Below are 19,995 nucleotides of genomic sequence, written 5' to 3'. Positions count from 1 at the left end.
AAAATCTTTCTCTCTGTAATTTCTACCGGGGAGCTAAGCAGAATAAACGTAATCTTTCTTCCCTTATGCTATCACTTCAAATATCTGACGATAGTGACCCCAACCCTCATCCCTACCCCTGCCTTTTTATCTATTCTTCCTCGGGAGACTCTGCAGCTTCTCAATTCCCCTCCTAAAATAGGACGCCCCACACAGTGGACATGACACTAGACAAGGCAGATTAAAGCAGTTCTGTAATCTTCCTATTTCTGGACATTTTACTTCAATTAATGCAACCTAAGATGGCATTGGGAGGGTGTAGGAGGGAGATGGGAGGAGCTGCTCTACAACAATGATGACTTATGTTTGCTCCAAGATGATCAAGTCCTTTTCACATGAAAAGCTGTCCAGCCAGGTCGCCTTGATCCTGTCTAGACTTTCTCCATGAAGCCTTCATAAAGTACTCTAAGCCCTTGGATTTCTATCTCTCTTTTCTGAATAGACATGTAGCACTTACTGGCTATACCTCTAATTCTGTCATTATACTATGCAACCTCAGATTGTAGTGATATAACTATCATGGACCTTTGGGAGGTCAGGATCCACAATAAAAATTGGGCAGAGATACAGAAATCTTATGAGAAAATTAATGGTGTAGGTTGCAATTAAATGGAGCAAGGATATATATGTTGAGCACATCACAGGAACAAGACAATGCATAAAGTGAATATATATGGATAACTTTTTTTTTACTATTTTAGCAAAGTATAATTACTTTGATTTTTTTATTTAATCGAGAAGTAATTTTACTACTTACAGAGATATTGTTCTTGTTCTCATATCCTGTGATTATGTATATAGTTTATTTCATTTATCATGTATTATTTTTATTTATTAAAATGGAATTTTATTATTGGAATTATTGTAATGTGATGGTGGTTGAGTATTTGCTTTTTAAAATATTAAGTGAATATATTCAAATTATCTTTATAGTTCTGTTTCCTCAACTAGATTATAAACACTCTGAAGACAAGGTACTATGCTTCCTGAATTCCTATATTTCCCTGAATCTCTTGGCACCTGGCTCAATCCTCAGCACAATGCCTTTGATATTTTTTTTCCCATCCAATGACTGGTTGTTAATAATGAATAATCTTGATTTGAGAATCCAATAAATTTCTATTCACATCAAAACTGTTACAGTAAATGGATTTCATTGCCATTGCAAAACACAAGGAACTCAGGAATATCTTTGGGAACAAATTTGGCTTTTCTTAGATTGATATGAAAAGTGAATAAAGTATCATATTTAATCAGTAATAACTTTTCTTGGATTGATGTGAAAAGTGAATAAAGTATCATGCCTAATCAATAATTAACAAGGCCCAGAAAAAGTCAAGCTTACCTATATGAAAATGTCTTTCAATTGAGCCTACAATGCAAGCCATTCAGAATACATGGATGGAGGCTATACTAATTGTATTTTTAAAAAATGGGCTGAGGAAAAATACAAAAGATTGGTGGTCATCACAGAAGTAACCAGAGGCTGAATCTCTTGTCTTGTGGAATTGTAAAGGGATTCTTTAATTGGTTGTATCCCTAAGATCAGAACATTTAGAGGCAGAAGACACCTAAAGCATCTAATCCCTTGGAGGCATTTTACAAATTAGGCAGAGACTTGCAGTCACGTTCCCTGGGTCATACCGATAATAAACAGGAGCTGAACATTTGATTCCAAATCTGGTTAGCCTGGTTGATCCCAACCACTGGCATTTATTAAATCCTTTACTGGAGCTACCACTATGTGGAGACATATTCTTGAATAAATACAGGTGCTATATACAAGGTGAGAGGTTGGGCAGTAAGAACTGGGGGAATCAGGAAAGGCTTCTTAAACGTGGCACTTGAGCTGAGCCTTGAAGGGGCTTGCAAGAGGTGGATGTGAGGACACACCAAGCCGGTCTGTCACTGTTTCCGTGGTGACCAAGAGTGAGGAGCAAGAATAATAATATTAACAATAGCTGTCATTCACATAAGCACTTTTAAGGTTTTCAAAGCATTTTAGAAATAGTCTCTCATTTGGTCCTCACAACAACCCTAGGAGGCAGGCGCTATTATCATCCCATTTTACAGATGAGGAAGCAACTTGCAAGGGTCACACAGTTAAGTGTCTGAAGCGGGATTCGAACTTGAGTCCCCTGACCAGGCACACTATACACCACGTGGTCTAGAGCAGCTCAAAAGGCAGAGGGAGGAGGCGAGGCGAGGACGAAGGAGAATTTCACAAATTAATAGCCCACCACAGGGCAGCACCACCCAGCCTCCAGACTCTCCTTTCGTGTCACGTGCATGATGTCGCTCCGCCCCCGCGGAGAAGGGACCGCCCGAAGGCCTCAACCTACTTGGACCCCCACCACGGCTCTCAGGGCCGCTGCCCCGCGTGGCGCTGCTTTCCTTTCCCTGGACTGAGGTTGGGGGGCGGGGAGGGGGAGGAGCTAAGCGCGGGGTTTGCACGCTCCATCCTCGCGGGTGGACGGGGGGGAGGGGCAGGGCTCGAGGAGGCTGAACTGCTTCCTACTTCCGGCGGGCGCGTGGGCTGGCGGCTGGGGGCCGCGGGGCGCGCGGGGCACTTCCCTCTCCCTGGCGCGGCCTTTAGATGTCGAAGCGGGGAGGAGGCCCTTGTCTCCATGACGGGGAGAGGGGCAGAGACTTCTCGGTCGTCCCGAGTCCGCGGGCTGATTCTTGGCCTTGTTACCATTTACCTCACAGTCCCCAGGCTGGTCTCCGTTCGTGGTGTTTGAATGTGGAACGTAGTTTAGAGACACTAAAATTCGACTCCCTCATTTTCCCGAGGAGGAAACTGAGGCTTGTTTAATGAAATCAAATAACTTGCACTGGGAGTTTAGGAGAGTTAGGTTTTGAGCCCAGAAGTTCAAAGGTGAACCTTCACAATTCAGATCTGCTTAATCTGCAGTGGGAGAGCTGGTTAGGAGTCGGTAAGGCCAGAGGCCTTCCAAGCACGGCTTTATTATCGTAAAAGCAAACGAAGGAAGCAGCTCAGTACAGTGGTTGGTTGGGTGGAGGGGAATGGGGACCTGCTTAAGTCAGAGCTGAAGAGGGAGTAACTTAGACTTCCGCCTGCGCTGTACTGGGTCTTCCAGGTGGCTATCTTGAAATAGCTATACTTTTACTCTCGAGAGTCATCCATTACCATATTCATAAGATGTAAATGAGACTTTGACATCACAAGTTACTCTGGGACATTGAGGAGTCTTATTGTGCTTGCCTGGTATTGGGAAAGTTCCTAGACCACAAAGTCGCTGGTGATCTGGTAGGCTGTGGAGTGGTGGGTTGCCTATTCAGCATATAGCGGAAGTAGCTGTCTGCTCAGCATATAAAGCTAAGAATATAGAGGAAAGGGTTGCCTAATCTGGATATAGGGCCTCATTGCTCTGGGGAAAAAAAATAGGACTTTGCTGTTCCTACTCCAGATCCAGAAAGCAAGCAGGCAAGATTCCTTTTCTGAAAACCACTGTCCCTTAGAGACTGAAGGACAGGGCTTCTTTTTTTTTTTTTTTTTGCAATTGGGGTTAAGTGACTTGCCCAAGGTCACACAGCTAGTAAGTATCAAGTGTTTGGTGTGAGGTCGGATTTGAACTCAGGTCCTCTTGACTAAAGGGCCGCACCACCCACTTAGCTGCCCCCTCCCAGCTCCTTTTATATGTATGTGTGTGTATGTATATGTATATATGCACATATATATATATATAGCCAGTCACCTAAATAAGTATGTGTGTGTGTGTGTGTGTGTGTGTGTGTGTATATATATATATATATGTATATATATATATATATATATGCATACTTTTTTTTTACTTTTTTGGTCAGTTTTGCAACATGGGTAATACAAAAATGTTTTACGTGACTTCATATGTATAGTCGATATCATTGTCCTGTCTAGGAGGGAGGTAGCCTGGGAGGGATGTAGAGAATTTGGAACTCAAAAAAATTGTTTTAATGATTTTTTAAAAATTTACATGTAAATAAGTATATGTGTATATGCACATATACTAATTTAGGTGACTCATTTATTTACCCAAAAAAGCACAGCTTCAAACAAAAAAAATCTTGCACCAATATAAACCAATTAGTTTGTGGTTTACTATACAGTTATGTTAGTACATTTGTATGTCAGATCATCAGATTTGCCCATGGCACCAAGTCAGGAAGGATAGCTAACACACTGGTTGAGCCAGGATCCTAAAAGATCTTGGCAGATTAGAGCCTTGGGCTGAATCTGATATGATAAAATTCAGGAGGGATAAATGTAAAGTCTTGCACTGAACTATAAAAATAAATCAACTTCACAGGTACAAGATGGAGGGAGCACGGTTAGTTGGACAGCAGTTGTTCTGAAAAAGTTCTGGGGACTGAAAGCTCTATATGAATCATCAGTCTGATGTGGCCACCAAAAAAAGCTAGTGAAATCTTGAGCAGCACTGAGAGCTTAGATTCTAGAAACAGAATGATGTTGATGTACTACTTTGCCCAAGTGTCATCTAGTAGTATATTCATTTTGAGGGAGGAAGACATAGGACTTTGATGAGCCGAAGAGCGTCCAAAGTGGGGCAACCATTGTTGTAGTTGATTGTCCTTCAGGGAGGTAGTGCTATGACATGCAAGTGAATTGGAGGAGGGCTGTGAAAAGTCACTTTCTCATCGGGAGCCAGTCAGATACAGATCGACAACTGGAGGTGGCGCTGGATGCAGTGCAAGCAGTCAGGATGAAGAAGGGACCTTAAGTCTATATCATATGGAGATCCAGTGAAGGAGTTAGGGATGTTTAGCCTATAGGAGAGGGAAGACTCAGGAAAGACGTGAGAGTGGTTTTCAAGTATTTGAAAGCTTGTAATGTGATTTGTTGGATTTATCTGTGGAGGTCAGAGCTAGGAATAATAGATGAGAGTTGTGGAGGTGGGGCAGCTAGGTGGCGCAGTGAATAGAGCTCTGGCCTTGGAGTCAGGAGGACCTGAGTTCAAATCCAGCCCCAGACACCTAACACTTACTAGCTGTGTGACCTTGTGCAAGTAACTTAACACATTGCTTCACCAGAAAAGAAACCAAAAAAAAAAAAGCAAGTTGCAGAGAGTCAAATGTAGGCTTAACAATTAGAGCAGTCCAAAAAAATGGAATGAACTTGTTGGAGAGGTAAATTTCCCTCTATAGAAGTCTTTAAGCAGAAGCTAGATTTTGACGTGCTAGGTTGTTAGAATATTCCCCACTACTTCTAGGTAGATTAGGTTAGATGGTCACTGAAGTCCTTTCCAGCTCTCACATTCTGTGATACTATAATTCTTATCATAGATTTAAGGGCCTTAAGAGTCCATTATAATCCAGCCTCATTATTTTACAGATGAACTGAACTCCAGAGCGGTTAAGTAATTTGAATTAAAGTCCAGAGAGGTTGAAGTCAGAAGACAGCTATTGTTAGAACTGAATTTTAGACTAAAATATGAAATTTAGTATAAAGATACAGATAGCTATAGTCTATGATTCTCTCGTGGATGCTGCTAAACCGCATTGCACAGGATTTTCTTTTCTTTCATCAGCTTGGTTATTTTATGCTCAATTTGTTTTTTTATATGAACATAGCCGAGATATTGATTACGTACATAAAAACTTCAATGTTTTGTGTATACTGTACCACAAAGTTGTTGAGAGATACAGTGTTATGAAAGGAAAAACAGGTTGGGAATCAGGAGACCCAAGTTATAGTCCGGGCTCTGTCATTAACTGCCCGTGATTCTACCCATTCTTAAGCTGTTTTCCCAACTATAAAGTAGAAGAGGGAAGGGGAAAGCCCAGACCAACTGACTTCTAAAGAACTTTCCAACTCAAAATCATTTGATTCTATGGTTTTGCATGTGGAGAAGAACCAACCAACCTTTCTCTTTTAAATAACTTCCATGCTACTTACGGCGTGTGTTGGACCAGATGACCTGTAATATTCCTTCCCATTCTTTAAATGTAGATTTAGAGCTTCCTTTTGTCTGAAAAATTCCTCATGTGGACAAGTCCAAACATAAATAAGGACCATCTGCCTATGTTGTATTTGCAGAATTACCTCTGTAGAACTGCAAATAGTGCTTATATACACATATAATGTCTTTTATGTGTCTAAAGACCGTGAATTCATCTTCAATGAGAAAATCTAGATTGACGGGAAATGAGATTGTGCTCTGATGAATGCATACTGATTACTTTAAATAAGAGTGTTAGTGAAAAGAAAATTATACTGCGGGCCAGGAGACTTGGGTTCTTATTATGCCTCTACTACCATCCAGCTGTATGACCTTGGGCTTTAACTCTTTAACCCAGGGGTGGGAAACCTACCTCCAGGCCACCTGTAGTCCTCTAGGTCCTCAATGCAGCCCTTTGACTGCATCGAAACTTCACAGAATAAATCCCTTTAATAAAATGATTTGTTTTGTAAAACTTGGACTCAGTCCAAGTCTAGGTCCTTGAATGTGGCTTTTTGACATACATACATATGCACACATACATATAAAATCAGTCATATATAAATATATGCACTGCTTAATACTAGTGCCTTCTCTTTGAGATTATGTTCAGTTTATCCCTGTATATATCTTGTTTGTACATAATTGTTTATATGTCATCTCCCCTTCTAGATTTTGAGCCTTTTGAGGGAATGGATGTTTTTTTCCTTTCTTTTATCCCTACTGCTTAGCACAGTACCTGACTCACAATACACTCTTTGTATATGCTTGTTGACTTGACATACTGTCTTTTTCAAGATGAAGAATAATACAACTTTTTGCCTCCTACCTTTGTGTTGTATGAAATTTTTATTTTTAGGGTATTTTCAATAGCGTGTTACATGTTTTTACAGTTTCCAAGCTTTAGCAAGTTTTCAACAATGTTGTTACTTTTCAAGTAAGCAAATATATCCTTGATGAATTTTAATCTACAGAAATTTAAACACTCTTCTATTCACATTTGAAATTTCAGGAGCTATTTTTCTATGTTCTGTTGCTTAACAGGTATATAGTGTCTTTTTTCACCTCAGTTAATCGAATAATATGCTGAACCCTACCCAGCAACTATCACTGGGGGACAGAAAGAAATAGAAGATACTATAGTACCTGCAAAAAAGGAATTTACAGTGCAGTTTGGACAACAGAACACAGGAAAGAACACAGCAAGAATTGAAGACACTTTATATTATAGAGTAACACGTTAGCAAATGTAAGTTAAGATAGAATTTACAGTATATAACTATTGAGTAGTCATGTAGAGTTTAATCATGGAAAGTTTCCCAGAGGAAATTAGTTTCAAGGCAGGTTGCAGAGGTGAGGGACATGAATTGATGAGGGAGAGGCAATATGTGGGAAGATACAGAAATGAGAACTAGAAAGTTTCAAGAACTGAATATGGCTGGAGCTTCTGTTCTTCTGAGTTATATTTGTGGAGCTGTAAGTGATCTTAGTGGTTATCTAATCTAATATCTTTACTCTGTAGATGAGGACTTGTCCAAGATCGAATACGTAATAAGCCTATCTGACACCAAAGCTGGTATTTTTCTATTGTAATATACTAGAGAATAGAGGTTAGTGAGGTACTGGTTGGTCTTGAATGTTGTGGAGTCCACATTTGATCAAATACATCACTGAATGTGCTTTGCCTCAGACAAACTGAGATCTGGGAAAGACTTTAGCTTAAAAAGGCCAAGGTTTCGCATTGCATCCCAGGCCAACTCCAGTCCTCCTGATCTATATCTTGCCACTGGACCCAGATGGTTCTGGGGCTGGTGACTTTGCATAGCCCTGCCTCACTTAAATCTAATTCACTTGTAAGTCATGACATCACCTTCCTCAAAGTCACGGTACTCTTTGAGAATGAAGAACAAAAAATAAGGGTAAGAGTCTCTGCTAAAGAAGAAGTCAGATAAGCAGGACAGCTTTTAAAGTAACGTTGAATTTGTTATATACTTGAAAAGCTCTACGCAATAAAGAATTGCCATACTGTATCGATTTTCTTTTATGGTGTAAACAGAAATGCTCATTTTATTTGATGTTTCTTAAGAATTTGTTTTAAAAGGTATATGGGAAATGTGTGCTCTTCCTCCTTTTCTTTTAAATTGTAAATTGAGGAATAGCACTAAGAAATAAATGAGCTACCATTTAAAGAAAAAAAAATTTCTAAGGTTTATTTACTCCGAAGCAGAAGGCACGGGTGTGGCCATCTTAGAAGTTCTGATAACTTTATGTTGGCCAAGTCCCAACAATTTGAACTTAGTCCTGTGTACTGTGGAGTAACTGGTAAGTAATTTTAGTTTTCCTGCTTTCATTATGTCTTCTTTGGCTCTTCTGTATGAGATATTCACTTATAGATGCTTAGGAAGCCCTTAGAGTTTAATAGACTTGAGTTTAATGTGTTATAATTATATTTATCCTAAGTGTATACTCCATCTCCTCTGTGTCTAACATAGATTGTGAGACCCCTGGAATTAGTTATCTAGTTTGTTATGTACAGTATTATCACTCAAAGTTAGAGAAAGGAGAAAAAAAATTTTAAGAGAAGTGATGGCTACTGTTCTATTTTCCTTCTCAATACTAACAATTGGATGAATTAATTTGTCATTTTTTTCTGTTAAGATTGTGTTATTTTAATATGGAATTAAGATAAATTAAAAAATATGTAGGGAAATATGAATAATATATTTAAAATGACAGTAATTGGACTGGTCTTGTTTACAATAGTCTGAATGGGCAAGGATAGTCACAACTTTTAATTAAGACATGGAGCTGTTAATTATGAAGTCACTAAATATAACAAGTAATAGCATTTCTATTGTACACAAAGAAACCAATTATAATGAAATGACAAGATAAGTATTTCATAGTGTGAAAAAGAGTAAATAAAGTTCCTTAAACCTTTATCATTCCACCTACAGCTTTCTTGTTCTGTTCTTATCATCTCTTGCCAAAAAAAAGTCCACTTTAGCCTTTTCTCCCAGCCTTGAAAGAAGTTGAAACTGTTGTTGTAGATTCCTGTGAATTTGCTAATTTTATTTCCCATGACTAAGAAAATATTGTATTTTGTTTTTACTTTCTTTTGGACTTAATTGCTGTAATTTCGATGTTATCCCACATCTTATGCATTTCATTATTTTTATGGTACTGGTTTTTCTACTTTCTTAAAATCTGGAAAATTAATTATATAACTACCTTGTGCTTTCTCTCCCTCAATGCTCAGTTCTAAATGAACTCTCTAAAGTCTTCATATCAGTGTTGTGGAAGAATATTCTTTGAAGATAAAGTATTTAATCCCTCTCCCCACTTTCCCCTTGAGACAAAGTGACTCTCTAGACATTAACACATAACCTAAATCTCCAGAAAAGGTATTTTAAATTTGGGAACTATAATTGATTTCTCCTATCTACATAACTCCCAATTCAATGCATGTCAGGATGGTATAGTGGAATGATGAGACCTGAATTTGTAGAAAGGAGCTGGGTTAAAATTCTGACTTTGCTGTTTACCACTTGTGTGATCTTAACTTCTTTAAGTCTGGGTTTATTTGTAAAATGAGGAAGATTAGGGGCAGCTAGGCGGTGCAATGGATAGAGCACTGGCCCTGGATTCAGGAGGACCTGAGTTCAAATCCAGCCTTGGATACATAACACTCACCATTGCCTAGCCAAAAAAAAAAAGAGGAAGATTGGATTAAATGCTAATGACTTGAGCTGAGGCTCAAGATATTATGAACACTTACTAAGCACCTAGATATTTCCTCATAAAATAGCTTTATACGGCTTTTCACTGTGAAGAAGTGAGACACTCTACTATGTCAACTTTTACTGACCCTCTATAGTGCAGGAGTCCAGTCTGTGAGTCGAAGGTCCTTGATCCTCTAGCATTTCACTGCAGAAGTCCAAAAGAAAGCAACTGGGGCTCTCTCTCTACCCCTCCTCTTTTTCTTGTTGCCTAACTCTTACTTAGGAAATAAACTTTTCCAATATTTTTAGGAATTTACATAATCTCTAATTTAGCAATTCTTTTTGTAAAAATCATTTGAATGAATGCATTGGATTTTGTATGTGTATTTTAGAGGAAAAAGACTTCTGTTTGTTTTTTAAGGAAATAGTTTACTCTCATTTACCCTAGACAATAGGGAAAAACATGAAAAACTTAAATCCACATTTAATCTGAAAACTTAAGACAAAAATTTCAACTTTTTAGATAATCAGATTTATCATCACAACTTAATAGTAAATTTGACTACCTTATCACACTTGCTAATCTTCTAGTAGAAGTACAAATAAACTAGTTATAAAAAGTAACTTCAGTAGGGAAAGAATAATCTAGGTAGTTTAAGAATCCATAAGCCAGAGCAACTGATTATTGGGTTGTTGCTTCTTTTGTTTGATAGACCTGTATGCTTGTCTATCAAGCATGATACATAAAGAATTTAATGGCTTTTCAAAGTTTGTTTTTGGACTGAACCATTAAAAATTTTATTATTAATGTCTTATTTTCAGCATGGCACAGTGGAGAAGGAACAGGTCTGACTTTCAGTCAGAGACAGTGGTTCAAGCCCTGTTTCAGACATAAAGTTGCTATTTGACTCTGGGCAAGTCACTTTATCTTTTCAGTGGGCTCAGGAACTCTCTAAACTCTCCAAATTGCAGAGCAGGTTCTGAATAGTGGGTAGGATTTTGCTCATAGGAAGCTCACAGTGAAATCATGAGTCTGGTCTAAAATATTTTGTTTTTATATCACTTTCATTTCTTTATATAATGTCTACCCTTTCCCCTGCCTGTCAAGCCATCTCATAACAAACAAATAAATAAATAAAAGATAAAAAAGCAACTCAGCAAAACTAACATGTCAATCAAGCTCAAGAATTCTATTTTTTCTTTCTTGTTTATTCAATCAAGTGTTTGGTCTAAGGCTTGGATTTGAACTCAAGTCCTCCTGATTTCAGTGCTGGTGCTCTATCCACTGTGCCACCTAGCTGCCCCACTATTTTTTAAATGAAGAAAGGGAAGTGCATCCTCTTACCTCTCTCTGAGGGTTAATTTAGTCATTATAATAGTATAGTGTTCAACTTAGTTTTATTTAACCTCTTTTAAATATTTTTTCCTTAGGTTTTTGGAGAGAATTTCTGCCTGTGATTGTATTTGGTCAAGTTATGAAAGATTCAAAATAGGGATCTAAGCATTGCTTTTATTTCACAGCATTATTATCTTAATATTTAGTCCTTATTACCAGCCCATCTTTTATCTTGGAATTGCTAGTTATTTTTTATGTATCAGCAATCCACCATTAAAGTCCTGCTGCAGTGTTTCTTTGTTACATGGTAGAGCTCAAGCTCTAGAAAGTTGTATTAAGTTGGAAAGACTTCAAGTACAGGCCCCCGTGATGGATTCTGTGTTTGTCATACAAAGACTAGTCTAATTAAGCTTGGAAAGGCTTATTACCAGAAGGTTGGCCAACAGCTGAGAAAAATTTTGGCCCCAGAAACTTTTATTCTAAAAATATTAATACAGTTTTTAAATAATAAACACTTCCCAACAAATATCAAAACACCTCCCCATTCTCCCCTTTCAAAAAAAAAAGCACATTCCCTAAAATCCACTTACTAATAACAGAATAGACATGTCCTTTAATTTTGACAATATGTTACTAATGTTGACCTTTCTATTTGACTGAAATTTCGTTGCTTCTCATTGTCAAAAGATCACAGATTTAGAGCTAGAAGGGAACTTAAATTTCATCTATTCAAATCTCCTCTTTAAAAGGGAAACTGAGAAGGGGCAGCTAGGTGGCACAGTGGATAGAGCACCAGCCCTTAAGTCAGGAGGACCTGAGTTCAAATGTGGCCTCAGACCAAACACTTGACACTTACTAGCTGTGTGACCCTGGGCAAGTCACTTAACCCCAATTGCCTAAAAATGAAAAAAAAAATTTAAAAAGGAAACTGAGGCCCTGAGAGTAATTTGACCAAAATCACACAGCAAGTCAGTAAAAGATTTCTTCTTATAAGTAACAATGTTCTAATAAAAGTATTGGTTAGAAAAATTACAAGTAAATACAAACTAAGTACTTTTATAATTACTTTTAAAACTCCAAATTTTACTTCTCTTATGCCTTGAATTCACAACTTCTGTTTTCTTCCTTTTCCTCCTTCTCTTCTAGCTAATTCTTAATTTAAAGGAAAACACGCTAATTGCTTCTATAACACTTGCGAGCACTAACTGTCCTTAATTCCTCCCTGCCAAAGACTATGGTCTGGAATAGTGGTTCTTAAACCTTTTGGTCTCAGCAGCCTTTTACCTCTTAAAAGTTATCAAGAATCCCAAAGAGCTTTTATTAATATGGTTATATCTACCAACATTTTTTGTCTTAGAAATTAAAATTGATGAAAATTTTAAATGTTCATTTATTCATCTCAAATAACAATAAACCTATTCCATGTTAACATTAATATTTTCTATGAATAACTTTTCCAAAACAAAAATAATTAGTTTTTTACTGAGGATGTTAGTGAAGAGAGTAGCATTATTTTACATATTTTTACAAATCTCTTTAATGTCTGGCTTTATAGAAGATGGATTCTCATATCTGCTTCTGCATTCAATCTATTGCAATATATTGTTTTGGTTGACATATATGAAGAAAATCTAGCCTCAGATATGAGGTTGAAAAAGGGAAGAGGATTTTAATTAGGCAAGTAATATCTCAGTTATTATTATAAAATCACAGACTCTTCCTTTAAGGGTTTTAAAGACCCTCAAGGGTCCCCACACCATACTTTGAGAACCAGTGGTCTAGAGTGCTAAAGTTTTGAGTACCTGTATGATTTCTGCCTTCTATATAATTCTGAGCTGCCCTTTATATAATAATGGCATGCAACAGTTGTATACACAGTTCGGCCTTAATAAACTTAGAACCTATCTATCCTGGAAATTATTCCTCTATTGAAGAACCTTACTTATTCCTTTTAGGTACCCTTCCTCAAAAACCTTGCTTCTTAGACCAGACCCTTTTTTCCTAACATTTTTAAATTACCAAATAAAACACAACAGGCTTTAAAAAGGCTGTGGAAGTTTCTTTGCACCTTCTGAAAGTTACATTTGCCACCACCACAGTAGAAAAGAAAACCAGGAATGCCTCCAAAAGTGGCTCCTGCCACCCTGGGAAGAAGTTAGCAATAATTTACTGGTGTTCCCTCTGTGAAAAGTGGCTTTGCTAGAGATATTAGGTCAATGGAGGAGGAAGAATGTGGAAACTCTTGGTAAGACAGCATACCTAATGTTACTAGTTATCCTAGGAAAAAATAAAATGCCTACTTTATAAGAGCCGATAATGATTCTGTGTCTATAAGAATTTTATATTGATCAAGGAAAGTCACTTATTCATCTGGAAGAAATCTGTTTTTTGTGCAATATAATTAACTGTACTGTTAAGGTCCTGAACTAAGAAAGACTGTACTTAATAGTTACTTAGTGTAATTTTTTTCCATTTATTTTATTTAGCAGACATGGATCTGCCAAGCTCTACACAAGATCCCAAGACAATAGAAGATAATTCTCCTGTCTATGTTGGTAGAGAAGAAGACATTAAAAAATCTCAAAGAATGACAGCTGTAGTCCATGACAGAGAAGTTGTCATTTTCTTTCACAAAGGAGAATATCATGCTATGGACATTCGCTGTTACCGTAAGATTTTTACGTATGTTCTCTTTGTGGTTATATAGTTAACTATGAAACTATTTTTGTTGACCAGATGTTGTATTCACTTATATTTCAGATTCAGGAGGACCTTTACATTTGGGAGAAATAGAGGTATGTACAAACCCACCTTCAATAACCTGATTATTTTTTCTATTTAATTTCTTAATATTTTCATTATTTAGCATTTTGTTAATCTTTTGGCTTTCAAAACTAGTAGGGAACATAAAAATTATATTTTACTTTAGAATATAATATTTTCAAACTCATATTACACAATACATAAGCCATATTTTTAAGATTCAACTACAGAAGAGTTTGAAAACTGTCCAGCATTCTTATTCTGCCCCTTTTCTCAGTTCTTGTTGTTCCCCTCTACTCCATACGAAAAGTGAGCAGCGCTACCTTTCCTCCTCATGCAAGGTTTCATCTCAACTTTCTATCTGTCTGGTTCATCCTTAACCTAGATGTGAGCTTAGTAATTGAGTGTTATTAAGAAATTGCTAGATATTAGGGCAGTGTGATAGATGGTAAATTCACAACTTTCATTTAGAATTTATTCCATAGCTAATGCTGGCTATTAGACCAGGTGGATGAAATTTGAAGGGCATCTTAATTAATGTTCATGTTAGGCGTGATGTTCATGTCCATGTTCAAGCATAGAACTATGCCCAAGCTATAGAGTTTTCTCTCACTCTTCCAGAGTTGTTAACATTCCTCCTTTACATGTTGTCCTATAGGGGCCCTAGAAGTCACAAGGTCCTTCTGTTACCTGGCCCTCCCATTTTCTGTTTCTTACTTAGACTCACATTGAAACTAGAAAATTGAGTCATAATTCAAGTAGCAAGTGGAGCTTGTTTTCATTCTTGTAACCTCTTGAAGGTGAAAAGGAATAGAGCATTTTGTATTATCTAAGGACTTCATTTTTTTTTTGCTTTATAAATACTTAACACTTTTTAATGCTTTACAAATGCAACATTTAAAGTATCTTTAATGGGTAAGATATTTCTCCAACAGATAGATTTCTCAGTATCACACATTGGTTCTGTAGTGGAACTGGGAATAAAAATCTATGAATTTCATTTTGAATTTTGTAGTGTGAGGAGGAAAAAGAAAAGGAACAAGCATTTAGTAAGCGCTTACTGTGTGCGAGGCACTGTGCTAAAAGCTTCTCAAATGTTTTCTCATTTGATCTTCAATAATCCTGGGAGGTAGGGGCTATCATTATTCCCATTTTACAGTTGAGGAAACTGAAGTAGACAGAGGTTAAGTGACTTGTCTAGAGTCACACAGCTTAACCTATCTGACATCTGAGGCCAGATTTGAACTCAGGTCTTCCTGACTTTAGGACTAGCATTCTATCCATAACCTAGCTGCCTCAGTTGAGTTCATTCAGTAAACATGTATTGAACATATGTTATATACCGTATATCCCAGGTACATGGTTAGTACTTATGACCTAAAACCAAGATTTACTAACTAAATGTAAAAACACTTTGAAGATCTCTTATTTCAGGGAGAAAATTGTTCAGGTACTTCTAGCACATATTTCATGGTAGTATGTGATAGTTTCCTATTACATACCATAAAAATCTTTGTTTCATTCATTTTGGCATTTATGTTTCAGATGGGTGATCAACTGTCAAGAGCTTTTTAAAAATAATTTCAATATAGTAATTCTTTTTTGTGTGGTTTTATTAATAATAGCTGACTTTTATATAGTTCTTTAAACTTTACAAAACACCTTATATACATTTTATCATTCGATCCTAGCAAAGACCCTGTGAAGTATGTACTATTATCCTCATTTTACAGATGAGGAAATCAAGGCTCATAGAGGTAAGTGACTTACCCGTGGTTACAAAGCTAGTAAAGTGTCAGAGGTAGGATTCAAAACTAGATTTCTCATGACTCCAGGCCCAACACACTTTTCGCTACGCTTATAAGTAAAGTTAGATCTCTATTAGAATATAAGCTGCTCCCCAATTGATAAACAGTCAGAGGATATGAATAGGCAGTTTTCAAAGGAAGAAATCAAACCCATCAATAGCCATATTAAAAAAATGCTCTAGGGTCAGTTAGGTGGCACAATAGGTAGAATACTGGCCCTGGAGTCAGGAGGACCAGAGTTCAAATCCGGTCTCAGACACATAATACTCATTAGCTGTGTGACCCTGGGCAAGTCGCTTAACCCCAGTTGCCTCACCAAAAAAAAAGTTGACAAAAAAAGTTCTAAATCACTAATAGAGAAATGCAAATTAAAACAACTCTGAGATACTACCTCACACCCCCAGATTGGCTAAAATGACGAAAAAAGGAAAATAACAAATGTTGAAAGGGATGTGGGAAAATAGGTACATTAATGCTGTGTTGGTAGAGCTGGTCTAACCATTCTGGAAATCAATTTGAAACTATGCCCAAAAGGCTATTCAGTTATACATAACTTTTGTTGCAGCAATACTACTTTTAGGGCTATACCCCAAAGAGATTAAAGAAAGAGGGAAAGGACCCATATGTACAAAAAATATGTATAGCAGTCCTTTTATGGCAAAGGATTACAAACTGAGGATGCTTATTAATTAGAGAATGGCTGAACAAGTTATGATATTTGAATGTGATGGGATACCATTATATTATAAGAAATGAACTAGATGGTTTCCGAAAAACCTAGGAAGAACTGTATGAACTGATAGAAAATGAAGTGAGCAGCACCAGAAGAAAAATTTATACAATAACAGCAATATTGTAAATATAATCAACTTTGAAAGACTTAGTAACTCTAATCAACACAGTGACCCACCACAATTCCAACATACTTGTGATGAAGCATGCTATCCACCTCCAGATAGAGAACTGATGGACTCAGAATGCAAATTAAAGTAAATCAAGTCTCTGCAAGAAAACCCAAACAATTCAAGCTGCTTGGAGGCATGAACTGCTATGTTAGTGTTTGTATCTTCAGCGCCTGGTACAGTGCCTCACAGGTAGTAGGCATTTAGTAAATACAAGTTAATTTAGCTTTTATTTAAAAAATCTTGTTGCCTTCCTACTCACCTCCTGTCAGAGAGATGATAAGACTCAAGATGCAGATTGAAATATACATTTCTGAACATGACTAATGTGAGATTTTGTTTTGCTTGACTATTCAAATTTGATAAGTTTTGTTTTTCCTTTTTTTTTCAATTAGTGATCGGTGGGAGGAGAGAAAACAAATGTTTGCTAGATGAAAAAAAGTAAAATAAAATAAAAATTACATTAAAAAATCTTTATGTTTAATGTGAGAATTTGAGATTCTAAAATGTTATATCTGCTTCATCATTTTCTTCCCCAGGATTTTGATGGACAAGCATGTATTGTTTGCCCCTGGCATAAATACAAAATTACTTTATCAACAGGAGAAGGACTGTATCAATCTATAAACCCTAAAGATCCATCAGCAGTACCCAAATGGTGTTCCAAAGGAGTAAAGCAAAGGACCCATACTGTGACCGTGAAAAATGGGCATATTTATGTGACTCTTTCTAAGGCTTCAGATTTTAAGTGTGATTCTGATTTCTATGCCACTGGAAAATTTAAAGTAATTCAAAGACCCTCTACTCTGAAGAAAGTTCCTGATTTCAAAAATATATGACAATAATGAAGCAAAATATTTTTGTATGTATGGAAAGTATTTTAGAAAATTCTGTACAAAAAGCAATAAATAGAATTAACATGGTATAAATGTATCATAAAAAAATGATAACTCAGAGAAGCATAAACAGGAATGTAATGTGAAACAAAATCTATGACACATTCTTCTTATCAGAATACTCACTGACATAACTTTGCTTAAAAAAAACCAAAAAACAAAATAAGATGTACCTCAGGAAACTGGAAATGAAGTAAATGCCTTTTAACTTCAACTGATTGAAACAGAAATTAACATAATGGAATTAATATTAACATAGAGAAGCATAAGAAGACATAGGAAATGATTTCAGCAGAACCAGGAAAACAGTATACATAATTAGTACAACAATGTAGATCGAAAGAACAGCAACAACAACAACTAAAAAAATCTAAAGTAAATGCTGAGTAATTATAGTGATCAAACTTAACCCCCAAAAGAGATATGAGGATGCTCTTCCTTTCTTTCTTTGCAGAGTCAGGAGACTGTAGGTGCAAAACATTGAGTAATGTCACTTTTGGTTGATATGGTGATTGATTTTGCCAAACTTTTTTCTTTTTTCCCATTTTTTCTTTTTTATTATAAGAGATGATTCTCTGGGTGGGAGAGGGAAAAGATATACTGAGGAATACAGGTCTTGTAAGAACAAAATACATCATTTTTTTAAAAAGTAAAATAAAAGATGTACAGAAAATGGAAGCAAGGGCACTTATCAGAGGATTAATGCAAAAGCATGTCATGGTCCTTTAAGTTTGGGAAACTGAAGCTCGGAAAGATCTGAGGCTGGAAAGGAATGCTAGACATAACAGAAAGGGATTTGTTACATTTTGTTTAATCCAAATTGAGAAGAGGAAGCTCAAAGATAGGACCAGTATTCTAGTGAGCTGGGGCCCTGATAACAGATGGCACAAGGAGAGCAGAACTGTTCAATTCTTGTGTTTGTTTTCTCTACTAAGGACAATGATCTTTGGACCGGAAAAGGATAGAACAAAAGTATGATAGGAAGTTGAAACCCAAGATAAATAAGAAGATAATAAGAGAAAACAACTAACTGCCGCGGATGAGTTCAAGTGACTTGGCCCAGACACACCTGGGAAGTATCCCAGATTATTGTGATATTACTGTTGAACCATTGTTAGTGCTCTTTGAAAGAGTATAGAGAACGTGAGAGTTGCTGCAGGACAAGGAAGAACAAATGGCCTGGTGGGGTTTTTTGTTTGTTTGTTTGTTTCTTTTCTTAAGAAAAAAAATGGAATTGATTCTGGTTGTAAACTGAAAGGTGATGAACTTGGCTCAAATTCCTGGGAATTTTCCAGAATTTATTACTAAAAGAATGGGTAAGGAACTTCTAGGCCAGTTAAATGGCACATTGGATAGAGCACCCAGCCTAGAGTCAGGAAGAACTGAGTTCTAATTTGGCTTCAAACATTTACTAGCTGTGTGACCCTGGGGCAAGCACTTAATCCTGTTTGCCTCAGTTTCTTCATCTGTAAAATGAGCTGGAGAAGGAAATGGCAAACTAGTCCAGGATCTTTGTCAAGAAAACCCCAAATGGGGTCACAAAGAATTACACACGACTAAAACAACTGAACAACAACAAGGACCTTCTAGAAAAGGAATTAGTAATCACATGTATTTATTTATGTTAATCCCAAAGGTTAAAGATACAACATAAAACAAGTGTAGCTCATCGGCAAGATAGTGACTTTGGAATCAGGGGACTACCTTTAACTCAACTCAATTCAATTCAACAGTATTTATTAAGCACTAATAGTGCTAGGCATTGTGCTAGGTGCTAGGGATACAAAAACAAAAAATGAAACAGTTCCTATCCTCAAAGAGCTCACGTGTACCTGTGATAAGCAGCATGAGTATTATTTGTGGCCTTAAATTTGAATGATTTCTCTGTAACCTATAAGTAATGCATTTTAAGCTTTGAAAATATACTTTAAGAATATGAAATGGAGGTCACCTTAAGTGTTAGCATTAATCTACTTCATTTTTTCTTTTAAAGTTATAAAGTTAATTAGTTTTATGTATTTGATTACATACAAGATTTGAACTTCATAATCATAATAGCTAGCATTTATATAGAACTTACTGTATGTCAAACATTACACTAAGTACTTCACAAGTATGATATAATTTGATCTTCACAGCAACTCTAGGAGGTAGATTCTAATATCCCAATTTTACAGATGAGGAAACTGAGGCAAACAGACTCACAAGTTAAATGACTCTCCCAGTAAATCCAGTCTCATACACTTACTACCTGTGTGAATCAGTCAGGGTCATATAGGTAATAAGTGTATGAGATTGGATTTAAACCTCAGGTTTTCCTAACTATAGGTCCAGCTCTCTATACACTATATCATCTAGCTACCATAAAGCTGTGTATACAAATAAACTTATCCATACAAATTAATTGTAAATGTAATATTTTATTATTAAATAGTATGAGCACCCGAGAATCTCAAGTGTTTGCTTCTGCGTTTTTCAGATTGAGAAAGTGAGGCAGAAAGTAATTATTAATGACAAAATAGTCTTGGACTATGAAGCTTGTGAATACTCATATACTCATTGTCTTTAT

The 19,995-nt window shown here is 36.5% G+C and overlaps 1 protein-coding gene across 10 annotated transcripts; it reads left to right on the top strand.

Moving 5' to 3' along the window:
- The first annotated feature begins 2,222 nt into the window (after positions 1-2,222).
- RFESD (Rieske Fe-S domain containing) lies at positions 2,223-19,876 on the top strand. 10 transcript variants are annotated; one of them, XM_021008858.2, is made up of 6 exons: positions 2,223-2,449; positions 7,044-7,248; positions 13,544-13,726; positions 13,818-13,852; positions 15,512-15,577; positions 17,070-19,876. In XM_021008858.2, exons 3-6 carry the CDS (start codon positions 13,549-13,551, stop codon positions 17,367-17,369), a joined length of 579 nt encoding a protein of 192 aa, XP_020864517.1. In that variant the 5' UTR covers positions 2,223-2,449; positions 7,044-7,248; positions 13,544-13,548; the 3' UTR covers positions 17,370-19,876. The 10 variants fall into 10 exon arrangements, with proteins under 10 accessions (XP_020864517.1, XP_020864559.1, XP_020864508.1 ...); XM_078153122.1 differs by lacking the exon at positions 2,223-2,449 and adding an exon at positions 3,882-6,936; XM_021008900.2 differs by lacking the exon at positions 7,044-7,248 and having other exon boundaries at positions 13,547-13,726.
- The last annotated feature ends 119 nt before the right edge of the window (positions 19,877-19,995 follow it).

Source organism: Phascolarctos cinereus, unplaced genomic scaffold (assembly GCF_003287225.1).
Source record: "Phascolarctos cinereus isolate Bilbo 61053 unplaced genomic scaffold, phaCin_HiC Scaffold_4;HRSCAF=312, whole genome shotgun sequence".
Taxonomy (NCBI): Eukaryota; Metazoa; Chordata; class Mammalia; order Diprotodontia; family Phascolarctidae; genus Phascolarctos; species Phascolarctos cinereus.
This window is presented reverse-complemented; position numbering and strand designations above follow the sequence as displayed.